Raw genomic sequence first — 20,665 nt, 5'->3', positions numbered from 1 at the left:
CAGATTAAGGGGCGATATTTAGGGATGCACCGATCCAATAAATATTCTTTGTGTTTTAACAGTTATGACCTTTCCATTGCGGAGCGACGATTCCCAGGAGAGTATGCTTCAAGTGCATCAATTCTGCGCCCAGGAAGCCCATAAACATAGTGTATATAATGATTTAGGTTAGAGATGCTCTGATTAGCATTTTTGGGGCCGATCACCGATTACCAATCACCAAGATCATGATCTGCCGATCAGTGCCAATCACAGAATGGCAGTGAAATGGGAATCCTTTATCTATAATCTAGCAGAGTTTGCACCATTTGTAGAAATGAAACTAACTATAAATTAGATATATTATTGTTTTAATAGAGAATCAAATAAATAAGCACAACACATATTTCTTCTTGCAAAGAGAAATGTAATATGCCTTTAAAAAGGTTTATGTCGGTTAAAAGTAATTAAAATAAAACACTTCACAGTTTATACTGTATGAATTAAATATACACGCATTCGTATGAAGTACAACAGTTCTTCACTGATGAGCAGAGAGTAATTTTATTGAGAGAGAATTAGGATACTGTAGATTTAAGACGTGGGAGAGATCATTCTCTACACGTGCACTGATGACCAGCTGCTGTGGATGTGTGCGGCGGGTGTCTGCAAACAAGAGCAGCTGTGAGGAAAATGGAAGTTTAACCCCCAGGGGTCCAAAAACGTGGCGCCGCGTTTTGACGTGTTTTCTCCTTATCATAGCAAAATCAACTTAAAATAATCCATCATTAATAATCATACACTTACGTGTTTGGCATCATTTAAAACTGTGAAGGGTCCTCTTTAATTTATGTACATTCACAATAACAAGAGATCTTTGTGTTTTTGTTAAATAAAGAAAATAAACAGGGTGTGGATTCTGACATTTCTGTCTCCGCCAGCCGTCTCTTAAAACACGTTACAAAAATCAGTTGAAACTCCGCGAATACTCGTCACACAAACATGATACACATATCCAAAGAAAGCCTGAAATGTCTACTTTTAAACAAGCTAGTTGTAATCGAAAACAAATATTGCCCGTTTATATAATCTGCATTGAAGTAAAGAGAGTGCTGTTTTTCCTGGCTGACTTATCTTTAATGCAGTCACGCCCACAGGCGGTACACGCTGTTGACATGGTAATGAAGACACAAGCTGTTCAAACCATAACAAGCTAAGCGTAAAGTTTATCAGATTTAAAGACTTTACCACATGTTTGGATGATAAACTTTACACACACGTGAGGAATATCTTCATTTATGTCTGGACATTGAGGAAGAGAAGCGTTTATCTTTAACATTACCCAAGAAGAAAGAACAATGGAAGACGCAATGGAGGAGGATATATTCCTGAAGAAACTGTAAGTAATTTATCTTGACTCTTATATTTGCTATCATGGCTTGTGCAGTTCAGCCTACACAAGCGACCTCAGCAGACTGCACGCTTCTGATTTAAAAACTTTCGCATTGTTTACAAACGGGGCGCATGATCGTCACATAATGGCGGATCTACATGCTGTGTTAGACACAGTTATTCACTTTCGTTTTCTTCATGGCAACTTTGAGTAAGGCTGCACTGCAAGATCTTTTAAGTGTGTGCTGTAATATGATTCCATATATTGTTTACAAATCTATCCATTGCGCTTTACACGCGACACCATGAGCGCCGTGTGGTTTAGGCGGAGACGCGAGCTCGCTCACATGGACGCCATATCCGATGTGTTTTTAAAGTTCATACACACTGACAGAAACGCGTTATAAACAGAAGCTAGATGATCGATGGGCATCTTAAAAAACAGTCATCTGAAAACAGCTTTTTATAAAACTAATCACTGCAGATGTTTATCTGAGATGTTCTGAATTTAGTCCAAATGTACATGATAATTTATCTGAATGTAGTGCTATCAGTGAAATTTACCCATCAGTTATGTATGTAAGGGTATTTCTGTGGACAATTTATGCTAACAGCTGTTTATAACACTCTTACAGGTCTGCATCCCTCTCATCAGTACAAAACTATGAAGTGGAAAAACATATTCACACTTTTTGGACATAAAGTTATATGGTAACATGAGCCACATGAAGTTTACAGCTCTGTTGTGTATCAGTTTCTTAGTTTATACAAGTTAAGTTCTTGAATAGAGTTTGTTTCCAAATAAACTGAAAATGTCCTACTGACCTTCATTTCCATTTTGATAATATGTTAACTTCTTAATAAACCACAAACAAACATGTATACATTTGTCCTCACATTCTTTACTGTAGTTCCCAACATTCCTGCCTCATTATGCAGCTCATAATGCGAGCCTTTGTTTGCTAGCTGTCAATCAATCCTTCTCGCATACGGCCCCTCTTAACAAAAACTGTCTTACAATTTCTAAATCAATATATTGTTTTATGTGAATAAGTAGGCAGGATTATTTTCACATCATTTTAAAGAAAAAACTCTAGACTACTAGATTCTGTTTAGAAAAGTCTTGTTAAAACATGTTTAGTATGGGTTTTGCGGACTTATATCAGTGACTTAAAAATTTTGCTTTTAAAAACCACGCATAAGCATTATTCTTTCAAAAATACAAACATGTACATACATGTAGCTCATAAAAAATTGTAGCACAGCTTGTGCTGAACGCAGTGTTATGACACACTTGCCATTATTATGTTTTAAAGCAACTGAAAAAAGCACAAATGTAAGAGCATGTCACAACCTCTGACAGTGTCCCAAAATGGTCGGACCCCAGAGGGTTAAACCTTCAAAACTTTAAAACGAATGCAAGTAATAAACTTTCGGCATGAGAATGGAATTGTCCGCGATAGATACGTGTTGTATACACTGTTTGATAGGGATGTGAAGATGCATCGCGCTGAGGACCGGAGCGCGTCCTCATAGAAAATACACATATTTCCGTAAAGGCAGAGAGAGAAATCCAAATCTGCACGTCACACATGAGCAGCGGGTTACAAAATGCTCGCACTGTGTAAAATGGTCTCTAATTGCAACCTCATCAGGAACCCTATGATGACAAAAGTCAACAGAAAGATCGGCTCATGAGATCTGCAAATTTAGCGAGTGCCGATCGCGTCATTTAATGCCGTTATCGGCCGATTACGATTGGCGGCCGATCAATCGGAGCATCCCTAATTTAGGTGCATCAATTCTGCACCCAGGATGTGCATAACACATCTGGTCAAGAGGTCTGGTCAAGTGCATAATTTCCAAAATAACCATCTGCACACTAAAGCTTTTTGACTGTGACAGTTTTACGCAATTAATAAAATATATTTAGCATACTTATTTGATCAAATGTACCTGTTATATGTTCTCCTGAAAACTGCCATGATTAATAATGACTAATGCTCTTTTAACTTGTAAATCATTTTAAATTGTTTTTTACATTTAAAATTATAATAGCAGAAAACAATATACACATTCACATTGTGTGTGTGCGTGCAATTTTTAATTGTTCAAAAAAAAATACACTGCAGTAGTATTGGATTGGCAGGTATCCGTAGATACTCAATTCTGGTATCAGAATTGGAAAAAGTTGTATCTGTGCATCCCTAGCGGTATTATTGTAATTGGTCTTGCAACCTACATCACAAAACAGGCAAAATCTCCTAATTTTTCACAAGCTTGCAGAGTATGGTTTACCAAAACTAAAGCCCTACTCGGACGGGATTAGTTTTACGGGGGTAGATGGCGTAATGTAATTTTAACACAGGACGTCTGTAATATTGATGGTCTATTCGCACGGGACTAGAAATCTGTGGGAGGGGTAACTTGATTACACAGCACGTCACCTCCCTCGTCGTCACGTGCGCATTACCTTGCTTCCCGATATCACATGTGCAAACAACATGACAGAGACGAAACACTGTGTTTAATTTCAGTTTGGGGAGAACGACAGTTTCAGAAACAGTTCCATGCCTCTGAGAAGTGAATTTGACCTTTTTTTTTTTAAGTCTGTGTCATGGTATTCAGGAACTGACTTGCCACTGACTTGTTTTTCCGCCTAGAACGCAAGTACATTTTTCAGGAACTGACTTGCCACTGACTTGTTTTTCCGCCTAGAACGCAAGTACATTTTAAGCGCTTTATATTTGAAAGAAGCCTGCAAAATAACAGGAAATTACAAAATGTACATTTTACAACTGGTCTATTCGCACTGGATTAGCATTACCCGAGGTAATTTCACCAGACCTTTTAACAGAAGGTAAAAGTCACTTTAATCTTTACTGGCATTGTCTGTAATGATTAATGACATTGAGCATTCGGATGGGACTAAAATCACTGAGAAGCTCTGATAAAAATTGCTTTACCCCTTCTCCCTATATAAAACTAATCCCATCCGAATAATACTTAAGTTATTGAGTTGATCTTTTTCACATTTTCTATGTTGATAGAAGCACTGGACACCCAATTATAGCACCTAAACATGGAAAAAGTCAGATATTCACGCTATGACCCCTTTAAGTTAAATAACATTAATATTAAAAATTATTGTAAACATATTGAAGTGTTACTGCTCCACCAGGCACTTGTGAATATTAAAATGGTGTTCTAATTAAACCTTCTGGAAAAAAATGGGGACGTTACCTCTAGAATTGCTTCCTCGCTAGGTAGCAGCTGGCATAGTTGAGTGACAAATGTTTGGCGAAAGCTGGCCTGGTTGGGCAGGAGGGTGCAGTTAGCACATGCTTTGTTGAGAATAAGGGCCTTCTCAGTCTCCCCTACTTTCTCCAGATGTTTTATTCTCATTTCCATGAAACCTTCTCCCTCCAAAGCGAGATAGTCATTCACTGTTTCAGGAAAAGGCAAAGGTAAGCAAACTACCAACTGTGTTTGAATGCAGATGATATCATCAGTGAAGTATCTGAATTGTCCTTTCACATACATTATTATGGCATGTAACTCCACACCCTTGGCTCATTAGTATACGCAGATGTATGAATATGTGAATTAATCCCCACCTCTACTCAATCGCACAGCTCTGACCATAGATATAAATATGCAAAGGAGTCCCCACCCCCACTCTTTCGCACCACCATAGAGATACACATGTAAATAGATGCTACATTCGGCAGTTTTAGACACATACAGTGAGGAAAATACACCCTGCTATTTTGCAAGTTTTCCCACTTAGAAATCATGGAGGGGTCTGAAATTGTCATCGTAGGTGCATGTCCACTGTGAGAGACATAAAAAATACATAAATCACAATATATGATTTTTTAACTATTTATTTGTATGAAACAGCTGCAAATAAGTATTTGAACACCTGTCTATCAACTAGAATTCTGACCCTCAAAGACCTGTTAGTCTGCAGTTAAAATGTCCACCTCGACTCCATTTATTATCCTAAATTAGATGCACCTGTCTGAGGTCATTAGCTACATACAGAAAGACACCTGTCATACAATCAGTAAGAATCCAACTACTAACATGGTCAAGACCAAAGAGCTGTCCAAAGACATTAGAGACAAAATTGTACACCTCCACAGGGCTGGAAAGGGCTACGGGTAAATTGCCAAGCAGCTTGATGAAAAAAAGTGCACTGCTGGAGCAATCATTAGAAAATGGAAGAAGCTAAGCATGACTGTCAATCACCCTCAGACTGGGGCTCCATGCAAGATCTCACCTCGTGGGTTCTCAATGATCCTAAGAAAGGTGAGAAATTAGCCCAGAACTACAAGGGAGGAGCTGGTCAATGACCTGAAAAGAGCTGGGACCACTGTTTCCAAGGTTCCTGTTTAGGGATGTTCACATAGACTGTTTAACCGTTAACCGAAGGTAAGAATTTATGACCGATTAACATTATCAGTTAAAATAAAAAAATATTTGTTAATACATGGTGCGTGTCGTCATGAGCCGACAGACATTTCGCCACTTTTCTATCTTTCATTTGTGAATGTCCTGTAAATGACACAAATGATTGCTGCCCTGACGGTCTGATAAAGTAATAACTGGTATGAGAAATCATTTGTATGCGTGTTTGGAAGCTGAACGCGCAAGATGACGCGGTCCGTCTCGCGCACATCCGCACAGACGTTCGGTGATGGCCTCTGACCCTGACCATAAACATCTCTCTTTTTGCACAAACGGTGAAAGACGACGCAAAACCAAAACTTTCTGAAAAGCGTCCTGCTTTAGAAATGACCACTGTGGTAGATGAAACGGAGACAATCTGCCCTTTGGATATTAGTCCTCTGGACTGATTGCGTGCTTTTTAATAAGGTAATTGCGTGAATATCTGATAATGTATGAATCCTGGTTCTGTTGTTGATCTGTCGCTGCTGTTTGCACGTTCAAATTAAATGTTTTGTTTTTACTAGTTCACAGACAACCGTCAACTGTATTTTTACTCAATGACAATTTCATATTAAAATCTTATAAGTTAACGGTTAATGTTCGGTTTAAAAACTACGGTTGTTGGTCGGGAAAATTAACTGATATGAGCATCCCTATTACTGTTGGTAATACACTAAGACGTCATGGTTTGAAATCATACATGGCACGAAAGGTTCCCCTGCTTAAACCAGCACATGGCCAGGCCCGTCTTAAGTTTGCCAATGACCATTTGGATGATCCAGAGGAGTCATGGAAGACAGTCATGTGGTCAGATGAGACCAAAATAGAACTTTTTGGTCATAATTCCACTAAACGTGTTTGAAGGAAGAAGAATGATGAAAACCATCCCAACCTGACTGATCTAGAGAAGATCTGTGTGGAGGAGTGGGCCAAAATCCCTCCTGCAGTGTGGGCAAACTTGGTGAAAAACTACAGGAAACATTTGTCCTCTGTAATTGCAAACAAAGGCTACTGTACCAAATATTAACCTTGACTTTCTGAGGTGTTCAAATAATTATTTGCAACTGTATCATACAAATAAATAGTTTAAAAAACCATACATTGTGATTTCTGGATTTTTTTTAGATTATATCTCTCACAGTGGACATGCGCCTATGATGACAATTTCAGACCCCTCCATGAGTTCTAAGTGGGAGAACTTGCAAAATAGCAGGGTATTCAAATACTTATTTTCCTCACTGTAACTGCCAAGTTCAATTTCACACAATGCACACATGAACTGTGTGTTTGCAACACTAATCTTTAAGCGCTAATGTTAACAGGTTACAGCACTAACCTTGCATATGTGTGGGGAACAGAGAAGCAGAGCTGAAGCAGCAGGAATGTGATCATTTCAGCACCGTATCTATGATGCGTCCAAACATAATAATATCTATGACTCGAACTACTGATCCACGTATTCAACTGTGTTGATGATTGGTTACATGTTTGTGATGATGGAAACCAAAACGATTTTAAACCACGGAAATCAGTCTCCAAATTTATGGAGAAAATACTCAGCAATGGTGTTAAATTATGACTTTGCCCATGGCTTGTCTTAAGAAATATTAAAAACACCACACAGACAAATAAACAACAGTAAAACCAGATTTTTCCCCTTAGTGGGGCATTAAAATACCCTTAAAGACGCAGTCAGGGTGTTTTAGTGGCATCTAGTGGTGAGATTGTGAATTGCAACCAATGGCTCAGTCCAAAGGTCACTTATCCTTTTTAAAGAGCATAATAAAACTATGGTAGTCGCTACAGAACAAATCTGACAAACCATCATCTGACACAAACGTAGTGACACAACGGACTCTATAGAATTATTTGTCTGTTTATGGCCACTGTAGAAAAACATATCTTTTTATTATGTAAGGTTTTTACAAACCACTGGAAACATTGTTTTGTATACATTTAATTTCTAACAATAGATCCTCCTAAATTTAACACATTGCACCTTTAAAGTGTGTTAAAATGTTATATAGTGTGTTATAAACAAAATGGCAAAAAAATAATACACATTTGATGGAGCTACAGTTGCTGCATGTTTTACGTACATTGCTGAAATATTTGAATATCAGCTACATGTGGCTTACACATAGTTGCTTGCTTCACACATTAAGCTGGGATAAATGAAACAATTAAAATATAAAAAATCCTTTTTCCTTTTAAATATAGAAGCAATAATGATGATCAATTACTGATCACAATAAATGATACCAGAGTAAAACTGTGTTACTCACCCTCATTTGGGTCTGTGGGCTGGCCTGTAAGAAGCGAGACCAGGGCAGGATTATTCCATGCACCACCCTCCCCTGTTATGTTCAACAGGGCCTGCAGATCTGTACTGCCATACTGCAGCATAGCCTCATGAGCCGCCTATAAACACATCCAACACACATCTATTTACCCTTTAAGATTCTACATCATCTGTGTACTGGTAACAGACAGTGTCCAGTAGACTAATGTTGAAAATAATGTAACAGCAGTAAATCATTTATCTTGCACGTTCCCTTGACAGCAATATTGTCTGTTTTGGTGCACTTGATATTTAATGTGCTGGAGTCTTCTTGGAAATCAGTAAAGCATGTGCATCCCATCTTTGAGTTATAGCTCTCGCAGAACAAAGTATGAAAGCATTATGAAGCAAAATAATTTGATCTTACCTGAACTGAGCCATGAAACTGCAGCCAAGCTTCCAACGGTATTTCATTATGAGGCACTGACAACAACAGTTCAAGGCAACTCCTGTATACAATCACAGAATTTGAAAAACTCTAAACATCATAAAACCAGTAAGCAGACAACAGGATTGCAATTCAGCCAGTTGCAATACTCAGTGATGTAATTTGTGTTTTTAAATGTTTGTAAAGACTAAGACCTTTATAAGAGCACTCACAATGCAAGTCTTTTGAGTACAAGGGTAACATTGGGTGAATCAGCTGTGAGATGAGGTCTAGCTGCCGCAAAACAGTTTATTGACAGACAATAAACCTCCAACAGAGGCAGCCCATGTTCCACTGAATTCCTGCTCCCAGCATAGTGCATCAAAGCCTACAAGAACAAAGATTTTTAAAAAATTAATGCACGCACACAATTAAACTATAACTATCTCCATCATAAGATTGGCGCAAATTTCTTGTGCATCACTGCTTGCCAATTACTGCCCCCATCTGAACTTATTAGCACTTTCCAGCACTTCCTCTTGTGTTGTATACATTCTGATAAGGGGGAGCAAAGAGCTCATCTTTATGAAATAAATGAGATGATGTAAAAAGTATAATACAGATATATTCACGGCTTGACATTAACAGGTAGATTTCCGCTGTGTTGGGTAAAGCTATGTTTATACTCGGCGCGTCCGAATGACGTCAACACGGAATGGGCGGTCGTGCGCGTTGGGGCACGAGACCCCATTTCGGGTGTAGGTGTGCACGCATTTTCTGTAACTGCGTGCGGCTCCGCATCCGAAAATTACCTTACTCGAGGCGATTCTGTCCGAGCAGGCAAGCCTGTGACGTATCTCTTTGATCAATCCAAGCAAAACAATGTTTATATTTATCTGACACTCTGGAAGTAAAGTATGGAAACTTTAAAACACAAATTCTTTTACATGATGATTCAGAATGTTTGGCTTATATTTGTATTGAATGAACCATTGGATGAGGAATAAAATACAAACCTTAAGATGTCTGTACTGTTTGTTTAGTAAAAACGTTAATGAAATGATAATGTTTAATAAAGACATATTTAAAAGATTGTTGTTTTATTCATGTTCTCATATTTATATATCAAACTCTGATGTTAAAAGCACCAGGGTTGTTCAAGCGGACGACGACTTCTATTCTCTTCTTTGTTTTTGTTTTATAATTTGATTGCTTGCTTGCTTGGCCCCCTGGCGGTTCAAAAAAATAGTGCAACAGCGAGCGTGTCAACTACAAATGCCTCGTCCGTTTGGTGAGAAGTGCGCGATCCGCGGAGGCTGGCGTTGCGGACCAAAGCGAGAGTATAAACAAAGCTTAAGACAGCCAATCCCACTAGCCACTTTGGCAGGTTGAATAATTATTTTTGTAGTTTTCTTAAAAGTTATGCGAAATGATAAACAATGCATCAATTTCTAGGTCACACATCATAAAGACCACCAATATTCCAATTGACGTTTTTACATTTCCTAGTGTGTGTGAGTGTGTATTAGTACATGTTAACGATATGCAAAAGGGACATAGTCAGATGCAGCAGCAGGAAAGTCAAGGCTGTAGCTAAAATGGGGAACAGGGTTAATTTATTATGGCATTTCTATCTAGTGGAATTGATTTGACTGAAGGAGCTCTGACAAGAGGAAAAAGTGAGTGGGTCCAATATCATTAGTCTTAAAGAGGTCTTATAATTAGGGGTGGGACAAAAAAAAATCGATTCTTCGATGCATCGCTATGCGGACGTGGCCGATTCTGAATCAATTCACAAATGTTAAGAATCGATTTTTAAATGTTAGTTTACAAAATAAAAATGCGACGTTATCAGAACCAAAAGGCGGAACTCAACTGAGGGAGCGGTGCTGCACACTGACAACTTGAGAGAGCACGCACTGCACAAGCAAAAGAAAAAGAAATAAAATCTAGAACAGCCCTGTTTAATTAATTCTAAACTGCAAGAAAACAAAGTGCACTTTGGGATAATCTTTCTCTGCCTTTTCTCTGTTCAGTAAGTGGCAGGGAGAAACAGCGCATTTCATTTAGTGACTCTTCTAATAGCGTTTTCCTAAACCATCCACTGACTGTTTAGATACAAGAACATGAATATACTTCTGTGAAAATATACACATGGTTTGTTATCCAGACGCTGGGTGGGCTGCATTAGATAAATAAAGTAATACTGCAAATCACTGTGTATGTTTTACTGGTTTTAATGTCTTACAACAGAAACAAAACATATGTGTTTATAAGAATGACATTATTGATCACTTAGTTGCATTAAAGTACAGTATATGACAGTTCAGAGACTAGTAGCAAACTTTTGACTTTGAGAGCAAATGTGACGTAATGACGTCACAAATATGCAAATTAGTACGTCAAGAATAGGCCTGTGCTGATTAATCGTGCAAATGTGCATTTTCTCAATGAATGAATTTGAATGTATTACGGTGAAATGCCACCACATCCAAAAGCCAGAGTGCGCTCTCGTGTAGAAACACCATTTGTGCCACAGAAGCAGCAGCATACCAAACACTATTCCAGGAAATGTCTAAAGGAATATTTATATTGCTGTTCTTCAGATTGTTCCAGGTATTTTTATGATAATAAAAATATTTTGTATGATTGTGTTTGGCGAGTGTTGCTTTTTTAAACGCACGTTATAAACAACTCAAACTCATAGTGATTTTAGATTGATAAAGACTTTCTACTGATCACAGAGCCATAGTACACAAGCTGTGCATGAAACACAGAATCGGAGCCTTGCGATTCAGTATCGATTTCTAGCAGGTCTTTTCAATGGGGAACGAGATAAATCGGCACAGCCCTAGTCAAGAATCAATTCCGAATCAAATCTGGACACTAAGAATCGATTATGAATTGAGCGATTCCCACACCTACTTATAATGGTTCAGACGCACACGTACAAATCTCATGTGTGGAAACTATCTGTACACACCAAGAAAGGATGTGTTCATTTTTTAACACATTGTTTTGTGTTATTCAATTTAACACATTTTGTTTTATTCAATTTAACACATTATGTGTTATTTTAACACCATATGCGTTTTGATTTTGTGTTAAAATAAATAAAATGACAACACAAGATAAACAACACAAAATGTGTTTGTCCAATAATAACAGATGTGTCTAGTTACACAAAATGTGTTGTTTTAGCACAACCGTTTTAAGCTTGTACCATATTAAATTGCATTGCATCATATTTATTCATTGCACTGCATCGTAAAGCATAAATTTGGGCACCCTTGTCATTTTGTTAATTTGAATACCTTTAACTACTTAGCACTGATTAATTGGAACACACAATTGGTTTGGTGAGCTCATTAAGCCTTGAACTTCATAGGTGCATCTAGGGATGGGCAATATAAACGATATGCAATATAAACGATAGAAAATTGGCATATGATAGAGATTTTAAATCTATTGCACTATCGCGATAATGCGTGTTGATGACACAATCTGCAGCCGAATAAACATGGATGAAAGCGTCAGCGAAACAGAGGAACTCGTGAAAAAGACCGATGCAACATCTATTTTTGGATTTAAGCCATAAGTTACATAAGTTAACTGCTGCTCCACGCGCAAAATTGGCATTATGGTCGAGTAATTGTGAAACATGCAGTATATATATGCAGTATAGTCCCCACAAGCATTTAAAGTGTTTAGTGTTATAAAAATAATTAACTGTGTTTTTTAGCAGATAGATCTTGTCGGTTTTATCATTTTAAAAGTAGATCACCACACAAAAAGTCTGGACACCCCTGCTGTAGAGTGTGTCTTGTGCCCTTGTAACAAGACTAATCTGGCCATAACGGTTTACTTTTACTTACTTTTTTTAGCAGTTTGGCTTTTGTAAGGGTCTATATAACCTGTTCTGAAACGAGTCTATTGAAATTATTATATCGCAATACATATCGCTATCGCAAGAGGCTGCAATGTATAACGCAATATGGATTTTAGGCCATATCGCCCATCCCTAGGTGCATCCAATCATGAAAAAAGGTATTTAAGGTGGGCATTTGCAAGTTGTTGTTCTCTTTGACTCTTCTCTGAAGAGTGGCGACATGGAGCCCTCAAAACAACTCTCAAATGACCTGAAAACAAAGTTTGTTCAACATTATGGTTTAGGGGAAGGCTACAAAAATGTATTGCAGAAATATAAGCAGTCCACTGTGAGGAACATAGGGAGGAAATGGAAGACCACAGGCACAGTTCTTGTTAAGGCCAGAAGTGGCAGGCTACGTAAAATATTGGAAAGGCAAAGGATGGTGAGAACGTTCAAAAGCAGCCCACAGACCACCTCCAAAGGCCTACAACAGAGCTATTCAAATCTTACCCTGGAGGGCCGAGCACTACAGAGTTTAGCTTCAACCCTAATCAAACTTATCCACCTGTGATTGTCTAGTGATCATGAAGACCTTTGATTAGCTTGCTCGGGTGTGTTTGGAGGGTTTGAGCTAAACTCTGCAGGGCTGAGCCCTCCAGGGTAAGATTTGAATAGCCCTGACCTACAACATCAACTTGCGGCAGATGGTGTCCCTGTCCATCGTTCAACAACTCAGTCGCTTGAGGTATGCAAACGCACATTTAGACAAGCCAGCTTCATTTTGGAATAAGGTGCTGTGAACTGATGAAACAAAGATTGATTACTTGGTCATAGCAAGGGCCGTTATGCATGCCAGCAAAAGAACACCGCATTCCAAGAAAAACACTTGCTACCAACAGTAAATTCCAAGTCACGATATTTAACCCATGTCTGGGTTTTTTTCCACAAAATGGATTTTGACATATCATATATATATCGATATAATGTTTATATTTAATTCTGATTTTGCCACTTTGCTTGTTTGCCTTCTCTGTGTGCTGTGCTCGCCCCACCTCCTTGCTTCTGTTCCCCTCCTCTCGCGTGTTGTCTCATTGAACATGGTGGCCCCGCAACCAGCCCAGAGGCTACAGAACTCGTCTAAAAAAAAGGACAAATGGTTTTGTCGAACGTTGGTGGATAAGCAGACAGATGTCTACTGCCGTGAATGCCGAAAGTTGTTGCCAAGCTTCAAGATATAACAAAATATATCAAGATACAATTTTTTTTGCTAGGTTCCATCATGCTGTGGGGCTGTGTGGCCAGTGCCGGTACTGGGAATCTGGTTAAAGTTAAGGGTCACATGGATTCCACTCAATATTAGCAGATTCTTCTAAATAATGCTAAGGAATCAGTCACAAAGTTTAAGACCTGAATATCATTGAACATCTGTGGGGTGATTTGAACGGGCTGTCCATGCTCTGCAACCATCAAACCTAACTGAACTGGAGATGTTTTGTAAGGAGGAATGGTCCATTCATCCAGAATCTAGACACTCATTTCAGGCTATAGGAAGTCTAGAGGCTGTTATTTCTGCTAAAGGAGACAACTAAATTGATGATATTTTTCTGTTGGGGTGCCTAAATTTATGCACCTAATTTCATTTTGATCTACATTGCACATTGTCTGTTAATCCAATAAACCTCATTTCAGTACTGAAATATTACTGTGTTTTTAGATATTTGATAGATCAAAATGAAATTGTTGATCCAAACACCCCAATATTTATTAAAAAAACATGGAAATTGTCAGGGGTGCCCAAACTTTTGCATACGATAGTATATAAAGAGTTTGGATCCAAAAAAAGATTTACAATTTTTGTAAAACATGTTTATTATTATGTTATCATGTTTTATTGTGCTACTTGGCTGTATTTTTTTTTTTTAGTTATGAATGCTCGTTTAGGAGCTCTTTATATATACACTAGCATGAGTGACGGACAGAAATAAAATTAGGTAACGACCCCTTTAAGACAAAAGCTTGGATCCAATATATTGTTACACGTGTGTTTTCTTTTTCAGCTATTTACTTTCTCTTAAAACCTAATGGCGTTTTGCCATTGCATAGTACCCCACGGTTAAGGTCGGGGTCAGCTCACCTCACTTTGGCTTGGTTAACTTTTCCATCAAGTTAAGTAACACTTCGGAGTTGGAGAGATTATAGGCGTGTCGTTATATTTACGCTGCCTACTGCTGTGACATCATACAAGTGAGAGAGAGTTGTTGGAATGCTATACATACCCATAAATTGATTTATATCTCAGTCTATATCTCAGTCCGCAACAAAATTAAAATTGACCACCACAAATAGATGTTTGCACATTGCGTTTATCACTACCTCTGTCTCACATGACAGTTTCTGTACAAACACCCGTGGGGTCAGTCGACACGCTCCGCTGAGCCTCATTTAAGTTGCATTTAAGCACATATGCTGACGTGTGTGTCTCAAATGTGCCGCCACAAACTGCAAGTCTGGAAAAATGGTATGGTGATCCTGATTCTCAACCTGTGGATGTTTTTCATCACTAAAAGGGAGTTTGGGAACTTACAGCATAGCACAGATGACAAGAGGTTTACTCGAGACAGCGCAAGCTAGCATGAAGGTAAAGCTATTCTTTTAATCAGTGATCTACAGTGTTTTTGCATCATGTTTTGCTATCAGCTTGGCTCTCTTGGAACCCCAACCAAGGTGGTACTAAAAAAAAGTATCGGGTATAACGTACTGCACCCAGTGGAAAAGCACCCTAAAGTAAGCTGACCCAACCCAAACCGTGGGGTACTATGCAATGGAAAGCGACATAAATGGCCTTGTTTATGAGAATACTTGCAAATACAGGAATCTTGACCCATGTGTGCATTTAATGCCAAAATGCATTTTACAGTACTTTATTTTTGATTACAAGCAAAATAAATAAGTAACAAATGATTATTTTCATAATCGTTTAATCCATTCAGTATTAGAACGATTAATCGACTAATCATTGATTATTTAAATGACTAATCAGTATATTTTGAACGATTATTCAGCTTTTTCAATTAGTTAAAACATGAAGTTATATATATTGAATATTCTAATGCTGCATTTACACCAGCCGTGGTAGAGGTGTGAAGCACAAGTGATTTCAATGTTAAGTCAATGTGAAGACATAATTTTGTGAATAAAACAATTAGGGCTGAAACGATTCATCGAGTTACTCGATTAACTCTATTCAAAAAATTCCTCGAGGCAAAAATTCTGCCTCGAAGCCTCGTTAAATTCCTATGACGCGCACTACACGCCCCGATATCTGATTCACACGGACCGTTGTTCAATGTTCAGGAAGCACATTCAGGGGATACATTTTGAATTATAGTTGGCGCGGTGGCAGAGATGTCCATAAACGGCAGAGAATGTCTAAAGTTTGGGATCATTACATTACATTCAGCATCTGAACCGAAAACATCCACTGCTGTTTCACCAAGCGTCGATGAAACAAGGTAACGTAGCTTTCCCTGATTTTAATCCCATACTGTATTTGGAGCGATGTCGTTATGCGGTTTGACTAGATATGATGTTTAGCTTTGATGTTTTAAGTAGTAAACGTATTCACGTTCAATTGCAAGAGAGTATAGCTTAAAAAAGGACCCCCGCCTTCACACAGACGCATGCACCCTGGTCTCTCTCATGCGAGTCAGACCGATCGCGCAATGCATCACATATACTTAAACTTTTATGTAGCCACGCAACAATAATTTCAGCTGCATGCATTCGTGACGTGATGTTCTGATTTTTCGAACGCACCGCAATGCAAGTGGCGCAAACCAAATGCAGCGTTCTATTGAAAATGAATGTATGTATTTCTGCCGTACCAAAATGCAATGAATGAAGCAACTGAAAGTCTGACTGGGGTGTCACTCTTCCTCATGCACAGCACGCGTGCACACACACACACACACACACAAACACAGGTGCACGTGCGCGTACACACACAGGTTGTTACCATAGCAAATAGGCTCACCCCAGAAATTATATATTATTTGTTAGTAGCCTAATGGTAAATGCTGCAGGTGTAGAAATGTACATAAATCAGATATTTACTTTGATGTCAGGGCTAGATTACAGCATGAAATCTGTTGTGCATATTAATAAATTAAAGTGCTTAATTGTTGGCACTGGGACTAATAAACACTAAATGGGTAAAAATTGAAATAAATAGGCTTATTTTTGGAGCCAAATGCCAATACCTCTGTTTTTTTTAGAAATAAAAGCCAAATGCTTGATCATTTTACAGCCACGTCATTTTCGTTATGCATTATTTGTTTTGGTTGTTTAAAAACAAACACAAAATTTTTATCCGATTACTTGATTAATCGATCGATTCAGTGCTAGATTAAACGATTACAAAAAGAATCGATAGCTGCAGCCCTAAAAACAATGCATAAAACTGCTAATGTATGGTTCTGAATATGCTCTGCATGTGTTTACGTGAGAGTACCTGTCCAATCAACTCGGTTGCTAACCTCATAGTTCCTTCTCACGTGTTGGTTTGTGTGTTGTCGGACTGTTCAGCATGTCAAGCGAAGGACAAAGGCCGCTAACAGATCCTGGGAACATTTTGGGTTTCCAATCCGCTACAGCGCTATTAGTATCTTTTACTGACTTAATGTGACTAAAGTTAGAAAGAGCAATAGACCAGATAGCTTTGTTTATCTAGCATTATGTCTGAATGCAACTAGAAATAATCAAAGTTTTAAAATTTGGTGAGAAAAAAATATTTTGCTGGTTAATGCCAACCTCTGGACAAGCCCTGGCTGTAGTCTTTTGACCGGTTAAGATGCTGTTTCTACTGCAAGCCTACAGGTTCACAAGGGAATATCCGAGGAGAAACCCCTGTGATACAACACTTCGACAGCACTCCATCTGTGCTGGGGTGCTTTGATTGGACCTCAGGGACAAAAGAAGATGCCACTGGAGCACAGGGCAACTTAAGACAACCTCCCCAACCCTCATATACACACACATTCAAATACATGCAAACACCCCCCCCCCCCCCCCACACACACACACACACACACACACCTCTTTCGCTAAGTCACAAGGACGTTAAACCTCTGTGGAAGTATTATTATAAGTAACAAGAGAGGAAATGTCATGTCATTTTTAACCTCTCAGACTAAGATAGACTCAGACTAAGAGAGTTCTCCCCTGAGTAACTGGGTATAACTGACTGAATCAGCTTAATACAGCTGGGGGACTTCCTTAAGAGACTTTCACAGTTTAAAGCTGAGATAAACTCATCTCTTATTACTTAGTTTTAATACACAAAGTAAATGATAAAAGTTACAATCATAGACAATCTAAATAATAAAGCACAGTGTATGGCTGGAGAACCTATTTCACTGACAAAGTAGCTTTCTGACTTGCCTAAAACTAAGAATAGGAACGAGTAATTAAGTACTCTAACGTGACAACAACAATCAATCACAAAAACGATGATCATGTTGGTTTATTTTTTGTGGTTATGGCAGCCTTTGGATGTCTGACTGGTTCGCGTTACAAGCACCTGTGGTCCATAGTAAAGACTGGGAGAGGGGTTTAACTTTGTGTTGAGCTGCACAGACCAATTGGTATATAACATCAGTACAATTAATTCAAAAGCACACAGAGACATCCCTTCCCAAAGCACTCCCATGGCACCCTGGCCGGGAGGTGCAACGCTCCATTGTGCAGCGGAACACACTTTACATAACTGAGGCACTATGGTTTCAAAACGACTGGTAAGAAAAAAATACAGTCAGGTCCAAATGTACAGCGCCGTTACAGTTCCGTTGTGCTTTAATTGGACGTGTTTTAAAGCGTGCTGTTATGGTACGCATCCACTTTAAAGTTAAACTTCCTGTCCAATACATAACTTGCATTGTGTTGTTGTATAATATATTTATGTTGTATCAAGGCTGATTAATATCATGTAGAGTGTGTCATATAAAAATCGCTTTAGTTTGCTGTGTTAATTATCCCTTTAGTTGTCTAAGTTGACACAGCTATTCCTGGTTTTGTTAAAGGGGACAAAATCCAACTTTTTCCATGTTTATGTGCTATAATTGGGCCCCCAGTGCTTCTATTAACCTAAAAAATGTAAAAAAGGTACCCTTAGTTCTCCTCAAGCATGTGAAAAAATAGGTCACTGAAATTTGGCTCCCCTTGTGATGTCAGAAGGGGATAATACCGCCCCTAAATCTGCACTATCCAAGCAATGCACTGCCATTAAATCAGCTCATTTGCATCTAAAAGGACACACCCAAAACGGCACAATTTTGCTCACACTTACAAAGTGGCAATTTTAACATGCTATAATAAATTATCTATATGGTATTTTGAGCTAAAACTTTACATATGTACCAAAGGGGATACCAAAGATTTATTTGACATCTTAAAGTCTGGTGAAATGTGCCCTTAAAAAAACATTTAACTAATTAACAATCTAGTATGTGTTAATTTATCTTTTATAGTTTCTTCAACATTCATTTTTGTTTTAGTGTTTTTAATAAACATGTTTTTATTTTCACCATGACGCATACACCCAGCACCCTTGAAAGCCCTGCCTCCGATTAATTCGAGTACTTGATTTCAGATCTATGGATTACACTAAAATAAAAATAAAAAAATGACAAAAATGCACAACACAACCTAAAACTAAGTTAAATGTTAACCTCTGGCCAGCGCTTATCTTTTAAACAGAATGTTATAAACAAGGTGATCTTGTAAACTAAGTTTCCATACATACAAAAATATTTTACGGACGATGCAATGATTTATAGCTGATGGCTTATCCAACCTCAGTTATGAACTAAAATCGAAGTGCTATAGTGAAAACTGAGTATTTTCTCTGAATCTTTGTTTTGTTTATCTATGGTGGATGGATTAAAAGTCCAAAGCAGTTTATTATTATTAAGAAAATAACAAGCAAGGCCATAAGATTTCTGTAGATTAGTTGGTGGAGCATTGTGCTAACAGCACCAAGGCTGTAAGTTTGATTCCCAATGAGCACGTGATGAAAAATGAATGACTTGAACTTTAGTAGCTTTTGGATAAGAACCTGTCAAACACATAAATGTAAATGCAAACGTGGAACTTGACAAGCACATAGTCATTACTTACGATAAAAACATTGCCATGCACACATGCAATGCATGAAACTGTTAAATTTGTATTAAATACAAAAACGTTATGCTTTTTAAAACAATCAAGTTGTTAGAAAGTTGAAATTCGCTTTCTAACGTCTCAGTAACGTTGATAATGTGCCATAACCCATATATACACAACCAATATAAAGGTTGGCAAAAGTGCCATCAAAGTTATAAGACCGAGTACATGCACGAGATAAACATTGCCGAGCCCCACCCCATACTATCGTACTGTACCCCTGAAACTACCACCTGCATACAATTTATCAGTTAAAATTAAATGGAAAATTCTATTGCACACGAAAGCCATTTGAAATGGGCCATTAGAATTAATTCTTCAAAAAAATGAAAACGTGTAATGTTCTTATAGATACCATTTGCATGCACTGGGGGCCAAGGGGAAACTGTACAACAACCTGGCGCGGATAACACGCTAAACTCAATCAAATGCTAGCATGCAATTTGAAATTGTCAACTAGAATGTTGCAACGTGCCGTTTTGGTGGCTACAATTGTCGCGTGCAACACAATCAGCCAACAATGGTTGTTTTCTGGTTTGCATGGTTCTTCCCCAGCGGCCCACACGTTGAGATAACAAGCATGCTGGCTGCAAGCACAACTTGCTGATGGTCGGCTAGCAAGAGCCACCGCAGGCGCTGAACTGAAGCATATAAACACTTCACGCGCACGCAGCGTTTTCAGCAGCACGTACCTGGCAGAAGTTATCACAATACTCGGTGGACGACTCTTCAGAAATGTCTTTCTGCCGCAGCTCGGCCTCGAGTTGCTGAAAGGTGGCTTGAAGACCTTCCATGGCGAAAAAGGTGTCCTCGTCGAGCAGGCTGGGCTGGCCGCTCCAGTCGAGCTCCGCTTCTGCGTTCGCATCCGCCATGTTCACTGGCAGCCACGGCGCGTACGCACACATGCAGTCACGTGATAATGAAAGGCCTCTACATGATGACCTACCTGTTTGGTTTTCATTGGGTATTTTCCTGTGCATTACTTTCCTTTAAAAGTCTACAATTAAAAATTAATACAGGTTCTGTATATGTTGTTTATACT

At 38.5% G+C, this 20,665-nt stretch overlaps 1 protein-coding gene across 1 annotated transcript in view; it reads right to left on the bottom strand.

The window, feature by feature from the left end:
- Window positions 1-20,584, bottom strand: part of rlf (RLF zinc finger) — a 36,057-nt gene extending 15,473 nt beyond the window's left edge. The window contains exons 1-5 of the mRNA XM_055172041.2: window positions 20,316-20,584; window positions 8,768-8,922; window positions 8,535-8,616; window positions 8,112-8,247; window positions 4,615-4,817 (exon numbers count right to left, since the gene is read on the bottom strand). Coding sequence (XP_055028016.2) covers window positions 4,615-4,817; window positions 8,112-8,247; window positions 8,535-8,616; window positions 8,768-8,922; window positions 20,316-20,528 — 789 coding nt within the window. The 5' untranslated portion in view covers window positions 20,529-20,584. The remainder of the gene's footprint in view (window positions 1-4,614; window positions 4,818-8,111; window positions 8,248-8,534; window positions 8,617-8,767; window positions 8,923-20,315) is intronic.
- Between the last annotated feature and the right edge of the window lie 81 nt (window positions 20,585-20,665).

This window comes from Misgurnus anguillicaudatus, chromosome 7 (assembly GCF_027580225.2).
Source record: "Misgurnus anguillicaudatus chromosome 7, ASM2758022v2, whole genome shotgun sequence".
Classification (NCBI taxonomy): Eukaryota; Metazoa; Chordata; class Actinopteri; order Cypriniformes; family Cobitidae; genus Misgurnus; species Misgurnus anguillicaudatus.
This window is presented reverse-complemented; position numbering and strand designations above follow the sequence as displayed.